At 41.3% G+C, this 21,066-nt stretch overlaps 1 protein-coding gene across 1 annotated transcript in view; it reads right to left on the bottom strand.

The window, feature by feature from the left end:
- Positions 1-21,066, bottom strand: part of LOC127444927 (glypican-6-like) — a 397,241-nt gene that overhangs the window by 161,013 nt on the left and 215,162 nt on the right. The window contains exon 4 of the mRNA XM_051704591.1: positions 976-1,141. Coding sequence (XP_051560551.1) covers positions 976-1,141 — 166 coding nt within the window. The remainder of the gene's footprint in view (positions 1-975; positions 1,142-21,066) is intronic.

Raw genomic sequence — 21,066 nt, 5'->3', positions numbered from 1 at the left:
ACAGTGTAGTCTGATTCACGAATGAATGACTCTTATGGGCCGGTTCTTTTGAATCTATAGCATGAACAGTGTGGGTGATTCCCAAATAAGTGACTCTTATGAGCCGGTTCTTTTGATTCTACAGTGCAAACAGTGTAGTCTGAATCCCGAATGAATGACTCATATAGGCCAGTTCTTTTGATTTTACAGCACGAACAGTGTAGTCTGATTCCTGAATGAATGACTCTTATGAGCTGGTTCACTTGAATTTACAGCACGAACAGTGTAGTCTGAATCTCTAATGAATGACTCTTATGAGCCGGTTCTTTTGAATCTACAGCATGAACAGTGTACTCTGTTCTTTTGAATCTACAGTGGGAACACTGCAGATCAATTCCAGAATGAATCACTCTTATCAGCTGGTTCTTTTGAATCTCCAGTGCAACAAGTATAGTCCGATTCCCAAACAAAAAAACTCTTAGGAGCTGTTTTTTTTTATTTATATATTTTTTTTATCTACAGCGTGAACGGTGTAGTCCAGTAATGAATGAATCTTATGAGCTGGTTCTTTTGAATGTACACCGTAAATGATACAGCAATTCCTACCGAATGAATGACTCTTATCAGCTGGTTCTTTTAACTTAATCAAAAACTTACTGAACTATAAGTCATTCATTTTGTGTATGAATACAAATGAACCAAAAACTGTCATTGTAAAAAGTGGATACTAGATTGGAGCCAGATTGAATGCTAGTCAACTTAAAAAGAACCTTAAAAACTTCAATAGCTTAACTATTCATTAACATTCTCTAGTAGTCCATTTGGTCTAGATGATGTCACCAGAAAAGTAAAGTTTTTCAAATTTTGTTGAAGGACCACGAAGACAACCATTTTCTTTCTTTGTACTAATACTAGCCCAAAATATCTACTCAAGCAGTACAACACTGAAATATATCTATTGGGATCAGCAAAGTATGACTGTAGTTCACTTCTTACCAATGAAGAGATTCCACTCTGGATCCAGATCCGCTTGGTTGGCCAGGCAGCCTCTCATGACATTTTGGCAGTAGTTGGCACAGGGTTTGAGGCCTGGCATTCCTCCACAGTATGGGCAGTACAGCATTTTTGTCAGTGCTTTACTGCAACCTGGTGATACATTGACCTAAAAGAGAAATCGAAAGACGTTAGTTCTCAAAGTTCTGATGAGTGTGGAAATTGACATGAGAGTTGTTTTCTAGGCTGTTAGAGAACAGAGGACAAGTTGGCCTGAAATACATTCTTGTGGGAAACTATACTGTAATCTATGATAGGACGTAACCTCTGGGAATTGATGTTCGCAGTTTGCATCCACCTCTAAGTGCAAATAATAACAGGCTGATTCGCACTTAAAGTGGTTTTCGAATTAAAGCCTTGAATTGACAACAGGTAAAAAATCCTTTTCAAACCACATTTGTGGTGAGACATTTGAAAAAGCATTGCATTTTCCTAAAGCTTGCTCACATTTTCAGCATCAATGTCAGTTCTTCAAAACTGTGACACAAAGAGGCACCCATACGACAGAAGCTTTCACCCTTATGTTGGGGTATATTGTTGAAACTTCTGATGGCTTGGTCCCCTGTGCAGACAAACCTTGAATGACAACATTCTCGCATCAGCTAGCCTTCAGAGCAGCCATGTACACAGTTCCAGTACTCTCAGATAATTGCATGTCATTCTCCATCTTCATACTTGACTTAAGAGCTTGAACACAAGCCACCTTCTTTCCATCACGTCAACCAAGCGTGGTCTCCAAAGGTCAAGCTTCCATTGAAAGGAGGCACATGGTCAACTGGAAACATACGGGCTGTGCAGACACATGTGGAGTTCCTTTCAGAAGCATCCAAAAGGACGTGTTGTGTTTATTGCCCTGATCAAACCTGACAGTGTTGTATGTAATATGTCATATCGGGTCTTTTCCCTCAAGCTTATCTTGAGAGACAGTGAGCTAGTGTCGATTTTGCATTTATATTGAGTTTTTAGTGTCTATTTTGCCTTCTCCTGCAGTAGAGAGAGCGGATGTATGCAAGTTAGTTTTCAATGAACTTTTCTAATATTTTCAAACACATGCACCTTGTCAAGTTTCACTTATTTAACCTTCCAAAACTGCACTTTACACAACTCCGCCATCACCTCGTAATTGAAAGAACAAGTAAGGAGGATCAGTAACAACTGTGAAGTTGCTTTACACCTCTAGATTCAACGATAAACTCTTCTGCCCTTCATCTTCCCGTTCTTCTCTGATGTTCCAACAGATCTCGACAGCACCCACACCCGTTCCGTTCCTTTCCGCTATTTTTCCAAAGCTACAAGTGTGTCTGGAGTGCACCATGAAGACTTTGCTGCCTGTTATGAGTTTCTGAACGATACAGGATCAAACAAAGACACTCTGACGAGACACATTTTACACTCTGACATCAAATACAGAGCGCTGGAGAGCTTTGAACACAGTGTGCCTGCAATTTCATCACAGGAAGAGATTTGCACACACTGTGCGCTGACATTAAAAAAAAGAAAAAAAAAAAAAGAAAAAAAAAATTTGCTCATCAGCCATTCAATTCATGCAATAAATGAGGAGACTGTGTAGTTATGAACGTGACTTTGAACATTGGACATCATCAGGACATTTCCATCTCCCATGAGAGGGAGAAAAATTCCTGTTTTATTACGGCCTCTGAAAAGTTGACATGACATAAATTAGGTTTAATGGAGTCTAAAGAGACAAATGTTCAGCACAGCAAACTGTTGATTACACTGCTACAGTAATGCAAAAAAAAAAAAAAAAAAAAAAAAAAACTATATGCTCTTTTAAACTATGTATTTCATACATGGGTGATTCAACAAAGGGAACTTACCTGCCACATATGGTCAAATAAAAATAAATAAATAAAAAAAACAATTAAAGCCTCAAAATAGCTTTTACCTTTTTATTTTTTATTTTGAATGATTTTTTTTTCATAATTTTTAAGAGTTAATTTGCTGAAATGTTCCCTATTTTGTGTATCGTACCCAGAACTTCCCTCTATTAATAATGGAGGGGAAAACTTTGGTTCCCTATCTGTCACTCACTCGACGTTGGTGTCGATGTAGTGACACTAGGGGTCACTCTTGGGAGCCCGAGACACCTCTGGTCTTTGATAAAAGGCTAATGAAAATTGGCGAGTGGTATTTGCATGCCACTCCCCCGGACATACGGGTATAAAAGGAGCTGGTATGCAACCACTCATTCAGATTTTCTCTTCGGAGCCGAACGGTCATGCTCATTGAGCTGAATATCACTGTTCATTCACCTCTGCTGGATCTGATGGCGCATTTCAGCGGCTTCTCCCTCCTCTGCACTGGTGCACTGCAGAGAACACCCCTGGGCGCTTCGTAAGAAAAACTAGAGAGTATATTTTCTGAAAGAGCATTTTTCCCCTCTAAAAGAGTATATTTCTCTAAAAGAGCGCACACACAGGACGTCTTTTTAAAGATGCGTCTTTCTAAAGATGCCTTTCCGATTGTGTGTTATTCCTGGTTGCGGTCGTTATCTCTCAACTTCGGATGGTCATGATCGCTGTCTTTCGTGTCTGGGCGCGACCCACACGGAAGCAGCGTTTGTGAATGGTTCATGTTCTCACTGCGAGAACATGACTATGGCAACATTTCGTAAGAAAGCAAGCCAACCCAGCGGCTCCCCGCCTCAGTCCTTCTACCTACGGGTATGAGGCCAGCGCGGCTAGCACTGGGGGCGATTTGGGGACCCCAATGGGATCGACTCCGCCGGGTATCCCCCCGCGGACCTCCCATTCCCCAGCACGCTCGTCTGCCCCAATCGGGCTTCCGGATGAGTTCGCCGGCTCGTCGCACAGCGAGTCTGGCTTTTTGTTCGGAGCTCACGAAGATGATGAGCTCTTGAGCGCAGCATCGGAGAGCGGGCTTGTCCAGTCGGACGCAGAAGCCTCAGCTGGGCTTCCCCCTGTGGGGACGATCGCCCAGTCACAGGCCGATGCAGAAATGATGGACATGCTTTCCCGGGCGGCCGCGAGCATCGGGCTAGAGTGGAACCCTCCACTCTCCCCTGAACCCTCGCGGCTTGATGACTGGTTTCTGGGCTCGCGGCGCCGCTCAAAGCAGCCGCGCCCCGCTCCAGTGCCATTCTTCCCAGAAGTGCATGAGGAGCTGACGAAGTCGTGGGAGGCACCTTTCACTGCCTGGCCCCGACTCCGAAGTTCCCCCGTTCTCACTACCCCAGATTTGATGCAGGAACTGCGCTCAGCGACTGACCTCGCCACCATGTGACGTATTCTTCCACTTAAATATCCCCCCCTCTCTTTGGGCGAGGTGTGGTCTCTGCGGTGTCTTCCCCTTGGGAGGGACACTCCCCGACTAGACCTGGAGGCCCAGTCGGATAATTCCCCTTCTTTTTTAGGGAGTGGAAAAAGAGAAGGGGAAAAGAGGCCACGACTGGGTTAAGCCTGTCTCTATCTTTGGGTAGTCGACTTGTCCCCAAAAAGGGCCGTTCAACACTCATAACTGTGTCGGGGGAGGTTACGTCTCGACCTGGTGTGCTGGCTATGAGGCACACAGCAAGTCTGCCCACCACACACCGCCAGTTCACGTAACACAGTTCAGCCTTGTGGCGTTTTGAATAGGGACCCCTAGTATCACTACATTGACACCAACATCGAGTGAGTGACAGATAGGGAACGTCATGGTTACTGGTGTAACCTCCATTCCCTGATGGAGGGAACGAGACGTTGTGTCCCTCCTGCCACAACGCTGAACTACCCGCTGAAATGGCCGGACCTCATATCGGTTCCTCAGCATAAAACCTGAATGATTGGTTGCATACCAGCTGCTTTTATACCCGTATGTCCAGGGGAGTGGCATGCAAATACCACTCACCAATTTTCATTGACCCCTAGTGTCACTACATCGACACCAACGTCTCGTTCCCTCCATCGGGGAACGGAGGTTACACCAGTAAATATTTATTATTATTATTATTTTGACAAAGTTTTATATTCATAAATGCAGATTTAAAAACATCATAATAGCTACATATCTTTGCCATGAAGCTGGCCCAGTCTTCTGAAGCAATCTTCAAACAAATACATCAAACTATATGTTTTTTTTTTTTTTTTTTCAAGACACCAAAGCCTGTAATCAAAAGATCTCAATATGAACTCAAACATTTCTCATTCTAATTCTGCCAAGAACAAGTAATCTGAGCTATGCTATTCACATACATTTTTAGGTTCTATATTCTTACGGTATGTCAACATTTGTCTCATTTGTGTCTATTTTTATTTCTCCAAAGTCATTTTAATCTGTTGATACTTCAGTTGAGCCTTCAGTTGAACTCCATTAAGCCTTCTGAGCTATGAAATAACATTCTTTTTCATTGTGGGGTTTGCCCGCCTTATATTTTCTAGTCTTACCATCGACAAAACTGTCATACAAAACCGACGCATGGCAGCGATGGAATACAAATCTGAAGTGCATGCAAGACGATGCATGCACGCACCACAAGCACAAACTAGGAAATTTCAAGGCTTAAAAGCATGGAAAACAATGCATTTTTCATGAAACTAATGCAGCTTGCCTTGCAACTCTTTCATATCCCTGTCGCAAATCAGTTCGGAAAGCCTGAGAATCTACCTAAGCCATGAAGAATGCAACATGCTATAACCTTGATAAGGACGCAGAGATGTGTCTCTCATATTTCCTGAGGACTGTGAGTTGGACCTGTGACTCATTTATAAGCCTCGACTTCAAAGGTGTTCCAGGATATCAGTGAATTCCAATAAAATGCTTCTTTTTCAAACATTTCGTTACCTGCCAACCGCAATCTAGAGATTCTACTTACAAGTCAAAGGTAAACGACGGGCCTTGCTTGATATGCATGGCTTAAAAGAGTATTTTTAGTTTCAATCAGAATACACTTTTACCAAACAGTAGACTGTCAAGTAGATTATACACTACTATACTGTAGATTCAACACTAATAATTTTGTTTTAATTAAAGTTGATTTTGATAACATTAATGTACTATGAACTAACAATGAACAATTGTATTTTTTATTAACTAACATTAACAAAGATTAATAAATGCTGTAAAACAATATATACTGTTAATTGTTTTGTTCATGATACCTAATGCATTAACTAATGTTAACGAATGGAATCTTATTGTAAAGTGTTACCGTAAAAATATATTGATTTCAGTGAATGATAAATAAATAAATAAATAAGTCAGTCAGTCCCATGGGGACTTTGGTAAATTTTTCTGAGTGAAAATACAAACACATATTGAATTAGACTTCAGTGAATATTTTCACTGAAGTCAAATTATATTTTAGTTTATTAAAAAAAATAAAAAATATAAATAAATATATATATATATATATATATATATATATATATATATATATATATATATATATATATATATTAAATCTACTTGCCAATAATGACTGTTGGGTCAAAAATATACTCTGATTGAAAAAAACAAACAAAAAAACATCAACACTCTTTTAAGCCATTTTAAAGCAAATAAACTCAGCAAAAAAAGAAATGTCCCTTTTTCAGGACACTGTATTTTAAAGATAATTTTGTGACTTTACAGATCTTTATTGTAAAGGGTTTAAACAATGTTTTCCATGCTTGTTCAATGAACCATAAACAACTAATGAACATGCACCTGTGGAACGGTCGTTAAGACACTCACAGCTTACAGACAGTAGGCAATTAAGGTCACAATAATAAAAACTTAGGACACTAAAGAGACCTTTCTACTGACTCTGCAAAACACCAAAAGTAAGATGCCCAGGGTCCCTGCTCATCTGTGTGAACATGCCTTAGGCATGCTGCATGGAGGCATGAGGACTGCAGATGTGGCCATGGCAGTAAATTGCAATGTCTGTACTGTGAGACACCTAAGACAGTGCTACAGGCAGACAGGAAGGACAGCTGATCGTCCTCGCAGTGGCAGACCACGTGTAACAACACCTGCACAGGATCGGTACATCCGAATATCACACCTGCGGGACAGTTGCAGGATGGCAACAGCAACTGCCCGAGTTACACCAGGAATGCACAATCCCTCCATCAGTGCTCAGACTGTCCACAATAGGCTGAGAGAGGCTGGACTGAGGGCTTGTAGGCCTGTTGTAAGGCAGGTCCTTACCAGACATCACCGGCAACAACGTCGCCTATGGGCACAAACCTACCTTCGCTGGACTAGACAGGACTGGCAAAAAGTGCTCTTCACTGACGAGTCTTAGTTTTGTCTCACCAGGGGTGATGGTCGGACTCGCATTTATTGTCGAATGAATGAGTGTTACACCAAGGCCTGTACTCTGGAGCAGGATCGATTTGGAGGTGGAGGGTCCGTCATGGTCTGGGGCGGTGTGTCAGCATCATCGGACTGAGCTTGTTGTCATTGCAGGCAATCTCAATGCTGTGCATTACAGGGAAGACATCCTCCTCCCTCATGTGGTACCCTTCCTACAGGCTCATCCTGTCATGACCCTCATGACCCTAATGCCACCAGCCATACTGCTCGTTCTGTGCGTGATTTCCTGCAAGACGTGAATGTCAGGGTTCTGCCATGGCCAGCGAAGGGCCCGGATCTCAATCCCATTGAGCACGTCTGGGATCTGTTTCATTGGAGGGTGAGGGCTAGGGCCATTCCCCCCAGAAATGTCTGGGAACTTGCAAGTGCCTTGGTGGAAGAGTGGAGTAACATCTCACAGCAAGAACTGGCAAATCTGGTGCAGTCCATGAGGAGGAGATGCATTGCAGTACATAATGCAGCTGGTGGCCACACCAAATACTGACTGTTACTTTTGTCTGTGAAACTTGTTCAGTTTGTTCATACAAATATTTACACATGTTAAGTTTGCTGAAAATAAAAGCAGATGAAAGTGAGAGGATGTTTATTTTTTTGCTGAGTTTACTTAGATATGATAGTAAATATTGCTGTTTATGACTATTGTTATATTGGTGCATATAATAAAATGATTCAATTCATTTTTAATCTACTTGGCAACAATGGCTGTTTTGTTGAAACAATGGTCCCTCTGACTGAAAATAAAAATCACCCTTTTAAGCCATTTCAAGCAAATACATACATATCAAAATAGCTATACTGCTCAGCCCTACTTAATGTTATTTATAAATATAAAGATTTGATGCAAGATTTCAAGATTTCTTTCAATCCAAAGATGCAGTTTGAAGATTCAATTAGAGGCTTAATGCTCTGAAGTAACCCTAATGCATCTTAGTCATCTCTGTAAATGATGAATGACCGTCGGATGTTTGAATGTGACCTTGTTTGCAATCTTACAGCACTCGTTTTGAGGCATAAGCATCATCAAATGAAATTGCCAAAAATAATCTGTTTTCAAACAGATTCCAGAAAAATCCCTCTTTCTGCCATTGGTTGCACAAACAGATAGTCCAAACTCACACTATTGGTCGAGCTGAGGTCGATGTTAATCTTTCTGATTAAGTCAACCTTCAAATGGCTTTCTTGACTCTTAGCATTTTAAGCTAGATGCAAGAAAAAAGGAACATACACACATTATCTTCAAGTGCACATGATTTTATGTGAAGGAGAGCGCAAGCAAAGTGCCAGCTCAAAGAAAATCTACAGTCTCCTTCATCTAAAATCCGAAACGAGGAGCCTGGTGACTCTAAAAAATAATACAAGAAAATCATACACTTTGCTGTATGAACAGGAAGAAGATAAAATGACTTTGAACACCCGCTCAGAAATCCTGTTTGGCACATTGTGTTCCATTTAAAGCCTAGAACATTTGATTTCTCATTCAGAGTTGAACCACGTAGCCCGGGTAAACCGACCCATGGGAAATTTAGCCGAGCAAATCCTAAGACTTGCATCTAGGAAGGGAAATATATGACCGATGGTTTTAGGAAAAGACACAGAATTAACCATGAAGGGTGTTAAGAGATACAATACAACAGTAGCAATTCGACAAGCTTACAGATGCTCTTATATGACACTTCTGGCATGACAAAAAGAACATTCCCATCAGCAGATGCATCTAATCCACAGATATTATGACAGTATGCCCAATCCGATTTGGCACACACTGCATAATCAACTGCGAAACATTTACAGGCTGGTGAAAGAGTAAAATTCTGAGAGGAGCAGCTTGCAAGTGTAGGCTTGGATATGATATAATCAGATCAGGGAAGACATGGCACCTCTTTGTGTTTCTCGCTGCTTTCTTTTCAGATGTCACTGAAGGGCTGAGGAGCTACAGGTAGTGGCATAAGAAGTTAATAAGGTGGCAGAAGTTAAAAAGAGCAAATCCAGCACTCACATTGTGCTCTTCACTAGAGAAGATACAGAAGTTCTTGAGTCTTAACTTTGACTTTGTGAAGTTTCTTGAAGAAAAGCATCGCTCTCTCTCTGTACCTGGAGAAATTACGACAGTTCCAACCGCTGCTTTTACATGAGACATTCTTCCATTTTATTTCTCTCATTGTTGCTGTATATTTCTTGATTGATAGAAAGGAATGCTATTTTTTTATTTATAACCAAATGACGAGGGCCCCACTCTTTGCATTCGCAATGTTGATGGCTCTCATTAAATATCACTAAATATACAGGTTTGAGTTTGATGACATTGCTCCACACAAACATTTGAGAGCATTGGCACCAAACTCAGCTGCTCTGCGTAGTCTATTGGACCGTTCTGCGGTGCGTTTTGTGAATAATGACGTAACTCATTGCTTAACCACTATAGTCCAATGCATTGTTGGAGAAATTAACTAGCTAGTCATGACTGTTTCCCGAAACTGTAGTAACTATGTCACACATCCATCATTCGAACCACATTGATTCAACAACTGAGCCGTCGTTAATAACATTACGCAGGGGGTGGAGTAATTACTTCCAGGAAAATGTAATTATGATAGCTCATTTACACATATACCAGAAAGACGTTAAATGCAAGAAAGCTGCTGAAGACACGAAATCGGCATGCATCGTGTAATGAGACAGATGCATTGTGCTGCAATAGATGTGTTTCTCTCAACATCAGACTTCAGAGTTCCCCCAACGCACTTGAGCACAAATGCACATGCGCACTCTTCAAATGGGCAGGTTCTAATCAGAAGAGATCATCCCAATGCCCTATTCTCTTCAAAGTCTTTACCATCCACCATGACAGCAGTGGAGGGATGAAAGATATGAGGCTCCAAAATAACAATCATTTGGAACTCACTTTTTAAGCCATTTTTATTGAAAATTCAGTTTGAAGCTATCTATTATGATTGTTCTTCCTTCCTTCAGTGGCTGATTTATCCAGTTTGGAATTCAGCCAAAAACACCACTTGTGCATTAAAGTGGACACAGAAGCCGTGTTCTCCAACAGAAACCGCTTGTGTTAAAGCGCTTTCTTTTAACAGCCTTTAATCCCTTAAACGGCTGCATTCATGTTTAAATTACGTTTCAATCGCTGAACTATGTTGGTAACAATGGAACTTACGACCATAGTTGGCTAACAATGCTTTTGGGAAACACACCCCTGTTTAGTCAAGGTAGCGAGTACCGCTGTTTTGGTTTGCTTTTGGAGCATTTGCAATTTTATGTTTCTCTAATAAAACAGAAAGTGGCAGCGCATAATCAAAGAGATTCAGCCAACTCTGTAGTCGCACCAGCAGGAAAAAATCATCACAAAATTAGACCATACAGTCACAGTCTGGAGCCCAGCATAACTTCAAAGATTTATTTTAAACTAAATATGTAAACACAAATTTTAATATATACTGTAATATATCTAAACAGTGGGGTCCAAGAGTCTGAGGCCACATTGAAACTGCAGTTTTCTTTATTTTATTTTGTTGTATTTTTAAATTGTTTAAACCTCATCAAATATGCATTCCTGCTGACTGTTTTACTTCATTTACAACTAAAAATATGTTTGGCTGGAGATTTAGGATATTTAGAACTGGAGCTCACATGTGCCCATTCATTCAACAACCCTTCCAGCTTAGGCAACTGGGAGCAGTGATTCGAATTTCGGTAATCACAGACAGATTCAGCAGCAGAACTTTCAACATACTGTTGCCAAATTCACAGTGATCAGTCTGATGTTAACTCCTTTGTACAGACAGTAAGATTTCCTTGCTTCCACTGGAAGCACACAAGATTCCCAAATCATGCTGGGAAAATTAGAGGGTCTTGCATACGTCATATCATATAGACAGGGGAGGACTGGCCATAGGGAGAACCACGGGCCGAACCCTCCCCCTCCCCCCAACTCAACAACTTTTGGGTTTGGGTTAAGGTTGAAAAAGTTGTATTTTCAACTTTTGGGCAACAGATTTGTGCACTGTCCTACTATTCCAAATACCAAATATAGCTCAATCTCTCTAAAGATCCAAATTAGTGCAAGGCTAAAACTCATGCCAGCAGTCACATGGCCTTTCATTTGGGCATTTGGTGCGTTCGGCCAGCATCGGCCAGCATCATTAACCCGGCTAGCACTGACAGTGAACTGACACTGCAAAAGTCAACACACCATCTGTCACCTACAAAAGCACTTAAAAAAGTTGTTAAAGAGGTAATGTGAAAGAGTACTGGACTGATATCACTATGTAACACAATTTTTGTTCCTGGGTAGTAAGTGTTATTTCCTAATTGCTTGTGCCTCGAAAGTATAGAAAATGGCTATTATTCCACACAAACTTTGCTTTTGTGACCAGGACAGTGATATTTTGAACTGTACCTATTTCAGACAAAAACAACATATGAATCCAAATTAACATGTATTTATACTAAAGTAATAAAAAAATGGCTACAAAAGATTTAGAAGTGAGTAGTTTTTCGAGATTTACAATTATACTATAAATCACTTTCATGAATCAGCCCCCAAATGTACTCATCATACTTCAAGGCATCCAGCAAGGTCTTGATGCTGTTGTAATCCTCTTTGAGGTACACCGAGTGAGCCAGGGGAAGAGACGAGTACTTGTTACCATTATGGAGCAGCACAGCTTTGAGGCTCCTGGATGAGCTGTCAATGAAGAGGCGCCACTCATTCTGGTTACAGGCGATTCCGACTGCCTCGAACAGACTGGTCACACTGTGGCAGAAGCAGAGCCCATCTTGATGGGTGAAGAAGCTGGAAAAATGTTGGTGATGCTTCCTCTGATCTGCGACTTACACACTTTCATCCAACAAGTTCCATTGCTTGAGCCTAGATGTCAAAAGCTCGGCATTGGACTTGGTGAGACCAAGATCTCTAATCAAGTCGTTGAGGTCTTTTTGGTTGGGGTAGTATGGGTTTCTCTTCCCAGCTCCACCTCTGAAATTGTCATCTGAATCTACAACGTCTTCCTCGCTCTCTGACTTGCTGCTCTTTTCTAAAGATGGCTGCTCTCTCTCTGGAGGAGTGGGTACGGGGAGCTCATGACAGTGTGGCATCGAAGTGGGTCGATGGAAGGATGGATGTCCGGCTAAGTGATAGCAGGTGCATTCTTGCCAGTCCGACGTTTGGAATGGTCCACCATGCAGAAGTAGCAGTTGGTTGAGTGGTCAGTGGGTTCCCGCAAAATTCTTGGGATAGCAAACTTCATGGCTCTCTTTTCCCCTCTGTACCATCCTACAAAAATACATTTATTTCACCCATGACTAATTTTTCATATATAATATATATATTTTCAATAACATTGAAAATTATAAAACATTTTAAAATTAAAAACTTTTACAATTTTAAAAATTAACAAATTTTATAACATAAAATTCCGAGCAACAATTGTCCATCTTACCTTCCAGAGTTTTTTTTGCAGTGCTCGCAGGTGAAATGAGGTGCCCAGGGTTTGTCTTGATCCCTGACAGGCATGCCGAAATATCACACACAACTTAGCAGATGCTTCCACGGAGTACTTTTTCGCTCTTATCTTGATAAATTGGCCGCAGACATAGCAAAATGTGTCTGCCAGATGCTTGCAGCCTCTTGATGCCATCTCAGAAAAACGCAGATATGTATCCACTTAGGCAGCTGGAACTAAACTGTACTGGTGGGCTTAAGGCCCCTGTATTTATACTACTATTTATATTACTGGAAAGTTCCAGAAAGTTCTAGAAGTTACTCCAAGTTTACTCAGAACTGAATCTATCTGGAATGTTCTGGAAAATAGGTACATTTCAAAATATCACTGTCCTGGTCACAAAAGCAAAGTTTGTGGGGAATAATAGCCATTTTCTATACTTTTGAGGCATAAGCAAGTAGGAACTAACACTTACTACCCAGGAACCAAAACATTTTTTTTTTAAATTGTTACACAGTGTATTAGATTTCATCCACTGAGAATGGGTTATTGTCATAGTATAGTCTTTTGTATGTTAAAGAAAGCCTCTTTTATATACACACAAGTAGACAGATTCTATGAATGGATGGATGGATGGATGGATGGACAGATGGACAGACGGACGGACAATAACAATGTTTAAAGCACCTTATTATACAATTATAATATTTGAAGTGAGTTTTTCAACTATGCAATGATTGAAACTGTCTGACAACACAACTAACACAAACTAACAGACTTTGAGTGAACTCTTGTAAACAATCTCTGCTTGTGCCCCTGGCAAAAAACAACAACCAACACAAAAAGCATTTCTTAAATTTAAGCTGCATGTTTGCAAATCACAGTACTGAAGTATGCATGTTTAGAAATATGCATGGATATCTCAACTGATCACCAAAAGAGTTTCAAATGAACCTTTAATCCAAAGGAGAGAAGAATTGTAGACTGAAGAGGACTGTAGTCATATTTGACCAAAACAACTGCTTCTGCTAGACATCAGTAAGATAAAGAACAAATAGAAACTTTTGTTGACAACTCCTGCCTCTCAGATGTTTCTCATAAGACAGACCCCAGTAAGCTCACATTTGTCTCCTCTAGAGTTTCAGAGGAGATCTCAACAATGTCTCAAATGTGCCCAGATTTGCTAAATTACCAAAGTATGGTATGCAATGAAAAGTTAGAGATCTTAATTTGAACTCAACCATTCGTCATAAAATTTTGGCAAGGCTATATTATTGGAGCTATGCTATCAACATGCTTACTATTTATCTAAAACTATCTCATTTGAGTCTAATTTTTGACTAAGAGAGTTTAAGAGAAAAAGGTTTGTGTTGTACTCTTGTATTTCAAAAGAACAAAGGAATTTTGATTTCTTCTATATGACCCTTTTAAATGAAACATGACTTAGAACTAAAAATTTCTCAGCTATGAAATGTCAACCTCAAAAGAAAACTCTAGGAGCCTTCATATCTTCACTGACACAAAAAATCTTACAGTATCCACTAATTTCCTGAACGCGGAAGTGTTTCACGATTCAAAACGGAAGCCTGTTTTCGTTTTTCAGTCTTCAGTGTTTCTGCGTACATTTGCACATGTTTTTAGTGGATAATGTGATGTTAAAGGGATAGTTCAACCAACAATGAAAATTCTCTCATGTTTTACTCACCCTCCTGGCATCCCAGATGTGCATTACTTTCTGTCTTCTGCAGAACGCAAATGAAGATTTTTAGAAGAATATTAACAAGTGCAAGTGAATGGGTGCCAAAATTTCCACATAAATGGAGCATAAAAGTATTCCATATGACTGCAGTGGTTAAATCCATATCTTCAGAAGCAATATGATAGGTGTGGGTGAGAAACAGATCAATATTTAACTAATTTTTTTGTCATTAATTTTCCTCCCTGCCCAGTAGGGGGTCATATGAATGATGCATGTGAATCACCAAAAACAGAATAAGGAGAAAGTGAAAGTGAAGGAAAAAGGACTTAAATATTGTTCTGTTTCTCACTCACACCTATCATATCGCTTCAGAAGATATGGATTTAACCACCAGAGTTGTCTGGAGTACTTTTATGTTGCCCTTATGTGGATTTTGGAGCTTCAAAATGTTGGCACCCATTCACTTGCATTGTATGGACCTACAGAGCTGAAATATTCTTTTAAATATCTTCGTTTGTGTTCAGCAGATGAAAGAAAGTCATACACATCTGGGATGGCATGAGGGTGAGTAAATGATGAGAGAATTAAAATTTTGGGATGAACTAACCCTTAAAGTGTATTAAATTTGTAAAAAATGGCTCCATAATGCCGATACTTTACAGAGTGGCGATGACCGTCTTTTGTCAGTGCCTCACCTGTTAGTTTCTTTGAAATCATTAACTACTTTGAGTTGTTCAAGTTGAGCCTGAACTCAACGTTTACTTCAATGGTTGTAGTTCTCCATCTGGATCGCTTGTTTTGGTAGTTTTTACCATGGCTGCATATAAGAGGGTCTAGGGGTAGCATGATCTACTGACAGTTTATTCTCTTCAGATGCCCTTTTGGATACATCCTACTACTTGAGCAAGTTCCAAGGGCACAAACTAGGCACCGACTGCGATTTCCACAAGGCTGCATGTTCATAAAGATTTTACAGTGTTGGTTCTAATCACTGGCTTGTGCCAATATTTAGCTTGACAGCTTGAGGGCCTTTGCAGGAAGGTCTGGTTGCAGATATCATCTTCACCTCGGACAAAAGTCTCCAACGAGACATAAATCGAACATTTATGAAAATGATTTTCCAGAAAGTAACAGAAGGTCTTTATTTCCGTGCTCTTTTCAGTCAATGACTGGTCAATTTGCTATCACAAAGGTGCCAATTTTGAGGGTCCTGACTGAATTATAGTAGTAGAAACCAATTTTGTCCATAGAAAAAAATGCATTCAAAAGAAGAAAGTGTTTGAAATCACTCTTACATGAGCATAAACACAATTATGATGCTACTAGAAGATTTGCAATAGAACAAAGGTGTTAATAATAATAATATCAATGTGTTAGTTAATGTATACAGACTCTGTAACAGGTCAAAAGTTCTGTTGTTGAAATCTGTCTGTTTACTGAAAATCAATTCACTGCTCCCCATTGGCCAAAGCAGGAAGGCATATTTTCAATTGTTGTCCTGACACACAGGAGCCCTCGAAAACATCAAATCAAATCAAATCAAAATCAAATCACTTTATTGTCACACAGCCATATACACAAGTGCAATGGTGTGTGAAATTCTTGGGTGCAGTTCCAATCAACATAGCAGTCGTGACAGTGATGAGACATATACCAATTTACAATAACATCAAATTAACACAACACAATTTAAACATCTGTTATACACATAATTACACTCAACAATATACAAATAATAACATACACTATACAGTATACAATACGCTGTTTTTGTTTTTGTTTTTTGTTTTTTTTTGTTTTTTACTATATAGATGCACATTATTCAATAAAAATTAAAAATTAAAATATATATATAAAAAAAGTGTGTAAATATATATATATATATATATATATATATATATATATATATATATATATATATATATATATAATGTACAGTATTGTACTGTATTGACATTCAGGCTGTCGGTTGATAGTCAGTTGTTAAGAGAGACATAATATAATAATAATAATATAATTTATGACAGTCCGGTGTGAGATATAAGAGTAAGGGTATTAAAGTGCAGTGCTGATGTATATTGATCATGAGAGATCAAGAGTTCAGAAGTCTGATTGCTTGGGGGAAGAAGCTATCATGGAGTCGGCTGGTGCGGGTCCTGATGCTGCGATACCGCCTACCTGATGGTAGCAGTGAGAACAGCCCATTGCTCGGGTGGCTGGAGTCTCTGATGATCCTCCGAGCTTTTTTCACACACCGCCTTGTATATATTTCCTGGAGGGAGGGAAGCTCACCTCCGATGATGTGTTTGGCAGTTCGCACCACCCTTTGCAGTGCTTTGCGGTTGTGGGCGGTGCTATTGCCGTACCAGGCGGAGATACAGCCAGTCAGGATGCTCTCCACAGTGCAGGTGTAGAACCGTGTGAGGATGTGGCGGTTCATTCCAAACTTCCTCAGCCGTCTCAGGAAGAAGAGGCGCTGATGAGCCTTCTTCACAACGACTTCAGTGTGGACGGACCATGTGAGTTCCTCAGTGATGTGGACACCCAGGAACTTGAAGCTGCTGACTCTCTCCACTGGTGGTGATGGGACTGTGTTCTCTGTCTTTTCTTCTGAAGTCCACCACAAGCTCCTTTGTCTTACTGACGTTGAGGGAGAGGTTGTGCTCCTGACACCAGTGTGTCAGAGTGTGCACCTCCTCTCTGTAGGCTGTTTCATCATTGTCAGTGATCAGACCTACCACCGACGTGTCATCAGCAAACTTAATGATGGCATTGGAGCTATGTGTTGCCACACAGTCATGTGTGTACAAGGAATACAGTAGTGGGCTGAGAACACAGCCCTGTGGGGCTCCAGTGTTGAGGGTCAGTGATGAGGAGATGTTGCTGCCTATTCTAACCACCTGGCGTCTGCTTGACAGGAAGTCCAGGATCCAGCTGCACAGCGAGCTGTTTAAGCCCAGAGCCCGGAGTTTCTCATCTAGCTTGGAGGGCACTATGGTGTTGAATGCTGAGCTGTAGTCTACAAACAACATTCTCACATAAGTGTTCTTTTTTTCCAGGTGGGAGAGAGCAGTGTGTATTGTAGATGCAATGGCATCATCAGTGGAGCGGTTGTTGCGGTAAGCAAACTGCAGCGGGTCAAGATTGAGTGGCAAGACAGAGCAGATGTAATCTCTGATTAGTCTCTCAAAACATTTGCTGATGATGGGGGTCAGAGCAACATGACTCCAGTCATTTAAACAAGTTATTTTTTATTGTTTTGGAACAGGCACAATGGTGGATGTTTTAAAGCATGTGGGGACTACAGAGAAAGAGAGGGAAAGGTTGAAAATGTCCGTAAAAACACCAGCCAGCTGGTTCGCGCACGCTCTGATGACGCGGCCCGGAATGCCGTCTGGGCCCACGGCTTTGCGGATATTCACCCGTCGGAAGGATCGGGTTACATCCGCTACAGAGACGGAGAGTGAACTAACCTCTGTAGCTTCAGCCGCGAGAGCTCTCTCCGCGAGGGCGGTGTTATTTCCCTCGAAACGAGCATAAAAAGTATTTAGCTCATCCGGTAGAGAGGCAGCGGTGTTCATGGCGGAGTTTTTATTCCCTTTAAAGTCCGTGATGATGTTAATTCCCTGCCACATGCTTCTAGAGTTGGTGGTGTTAAACTGTCCTTCAATCTTGCTCCTGTACTGGCATTTTGATGTTTTGATAGTTTTTCGGAGGGCATAACTGGCTTGTTTATGCTCCTCCGTGTTCCCGGAATTAAAAGCAGAGGTCCGCACATTAAGTGCCGCGTGAACATCGCTATTGATCCACGGCTTCTGATTCGGATAGATTCGTACAGTTCTGGTCGGAATCACTTCCTCTACGCACGTTCTGATGAAACACATTACGCTATCAGCGTAAAGCTCGATGTCGTCATCAGAGGCGGACCGGAACATCTCCCAGTCCGTGTGATCAAAACAGTCTTGTAGCGTAGAGTCTGATTGGTCCGACCAGCACTGGATCGTTCTGAGGGTGGGTGCTTCCTGTTTCAATTTCTGCCTGTAAACGGGCAGAAGCAGAATGGAAGAGTGGTCCGATTTGCCAAATGGTGGGCGGGGGAGGGATTTGTAGCCATCCCGGAATGGAGAGTAGCAATGATCCAAAACCTGGTCCCCTCGTGTGTTGAAACTAATGTGCTGGTGATATTTTGGTGCGACTGATTTTAAACTGGCTTTATTAAAGTCCCCGGTCACAATGAACGCGGCCTCAGGGTGCGCGGTTTCTTGCTCACTTATACTCCCATACAGTTCCTTGAGTGCCCGGTCTGTGTCGGCTTGTGGGGGGATGTACACAGCAGTGATAATGACCGCTGTGAATTCCCTCGGTAGCCAGAATGGTCGACACAGAAGCATAAGAAATTCCAGATCAGGAGAACAGAAAGACTTGATGGAATGTACGTTCCTCTGATCACACCAGGATTTGTTGATCATAAAACATACACCACCTCCTCTAGTTTTACCTGAGAGGTCTTTCGCTCTGTCCGCTCGGTGCATGGAGAACCCCGCGGGTTCAATGGCTGAGTCTGGAATCTCCGCAGACATCCAAGTTTCTGTTAGGCAGATAATGCAGCAGTCCCTCGTCTCTCGTTGGAAAGAGATCCGCGCTTTCAGCTCGCAGAGCTTGTTATCCAGAGACTGAACATTTGCCAGTAGAATAGTGGGTAGCGGGGGTCGATTTGCGCAGCGTCTTACTCTGATGAGAACGCCGGCTCTGTTTCCCCTTTTCCTCCTGCGTTTCCACGGCCGTGCTGCCCAGACAAAGGGCTCCGCTTGCGTGTTTGTAAACAGCGGGTCGGCATTGAGGAATGTGAAGTCCGGTTTTCGGTGTGAGATCGCTGAACCAATGTCCAAAAGTGTTTGTCTGTCGTAGACAATAAGGCAGACAACATCCAAGACAAAAAACATAAGAATTGTAAACAAAACAAACAAAACATTGCTATGTTGTGTCGGAGCTCGCAACGCAGCAGCCATACTCGGCGCCATCTTGAGTTCCATCATACATAGTGATAGACAACTGCAATTTCATATTTCAAATAGACATTATGACTTCTACATACGGGCTAAAGTGAATCGATGAATCGCTTGTTTGAACTGGTTCATGGTTTAAAATGTAATTTTAAAATGGCAATGCAACCTCCAAATTGCACTCACCGTTGTTTACATGAACGCGTTTACTTCCTGTTTCCCACGGGACCAGAAACCATATCTCTGAAATTTCTTGTGCAACGCACTACCAGTAGCACTAGAGGGTCATGTGCTCGCGAGTCATATTTATAGTTGTAAATTATGTAATACAGTCAACAGGAATGCATATTTTATTAACTCTATCCCATAACCCCCAACCTTAAACCTAACCATCAGTGGAGTAAAAATGCAATTTTAGAACATAAATGCAACCTCTGAATCGTGATCACCACTGTTTATGTGAATGCAATTAATTCCTGGTTCCCTGCCTCTTGGTTGCTCACACAATATGCTATCAGTAGCACCTCAGGATAATGTGTTCACAATTGAATTAATGCAAAAATGTCTGATGGGGGATGTCGCTTGTCAGTAATTCAGCAGAATGGGGTTGATTTCAGGGTACATGAACTTTCAGGAGCAACATGTCGATTTCCTGGAATGCTTGGATCCTAATGACCGTAATCATCTTTAGATTTGTCATTCCTTGCTCAGTTTAGAACATTAGCCCTACTTTTACATCTGCAACTGCTCACTTGTTTGACTTTGTTTTTGTTCTCTTTCAAAAGTCTCTTTCTATGCAGAGCAGAGGACACACGGCTGGCTAAATTTTCAAATGAAAAGTGGAGGAGAAAGACAGTCCTGGCAAGCCCGGTCCGGTGTCAGTTTTTGTAAAGTCAAAAGGCCCTTTTTAACAGTCAGGTTGGACAAGCGGAAAAAGTCACCCCCGGAGGCCTCGCCAAACCAGCTATCTTTACTGTCTGGGTCACCCATGAAGGTGAAGAGATGCATTTTATCTTTTATCCTCCCTAGCCATCAGTGACTGCCAGGGCGATTGTTTTTTTTGTTTGTTTTTTTTTTAATGAACTCTAACATACGCCTTCAGACTAAAAGCAAAATATCACTGCCCCTGCTCCAGGCGTCTGTCACCTGATCTCCAGTGTCCCCTTCACACCCAGGCCAGAGTGTCATGTGGTGTTAGGTTTACACCCTTGGGCCACCCGCCCGGTCGGTACTTCACTGATGAAAGGTGCTGCACTTGACAGAGTCGGCACTTTAGCCATGTCTCAAGAGCAGCTAAAATGTCAGGGGTCATCAGAGGCACATTGCGCACCAGAAGCATACAGACATTATGTCCCAACACAGAATCTGACAAGCTTGATGCTCAATTACCCTCACCAACTACACAAATACACACACCCATACTAAATCAAGACATCTTGAGGTGTACGTGTCACAGTTCTGGGTGAACAATCTGTCCTTATGCAATTACAGGAAAAATCCACCTAAAAATGACAATTATATCATGTGCTTATCCTAATTTTATTACAAACTTGAATGA

The sequence above is a fragment of the Myxocyprinus asiaticus genome, chromosome 8 (genome assembly GCF_019703515.2).
Source record: "Myxocyprinus asiaticus isolate MX2 ecotype Aquarium Trade chromosome 8, UBuf_Myxa_2, whole genome shotgun sequence".
NCBI lineage: Eukaryota > Metazoa > Chordata > Actinopteri > Cypriniformes > Catostomidae > Myxocyprinus > Myxocyprinus asiaticus.
Note: the sequence above shows the minus strand (reverse complement) of the source record. Positions and strands in the feature narration are given on the sequence as shown.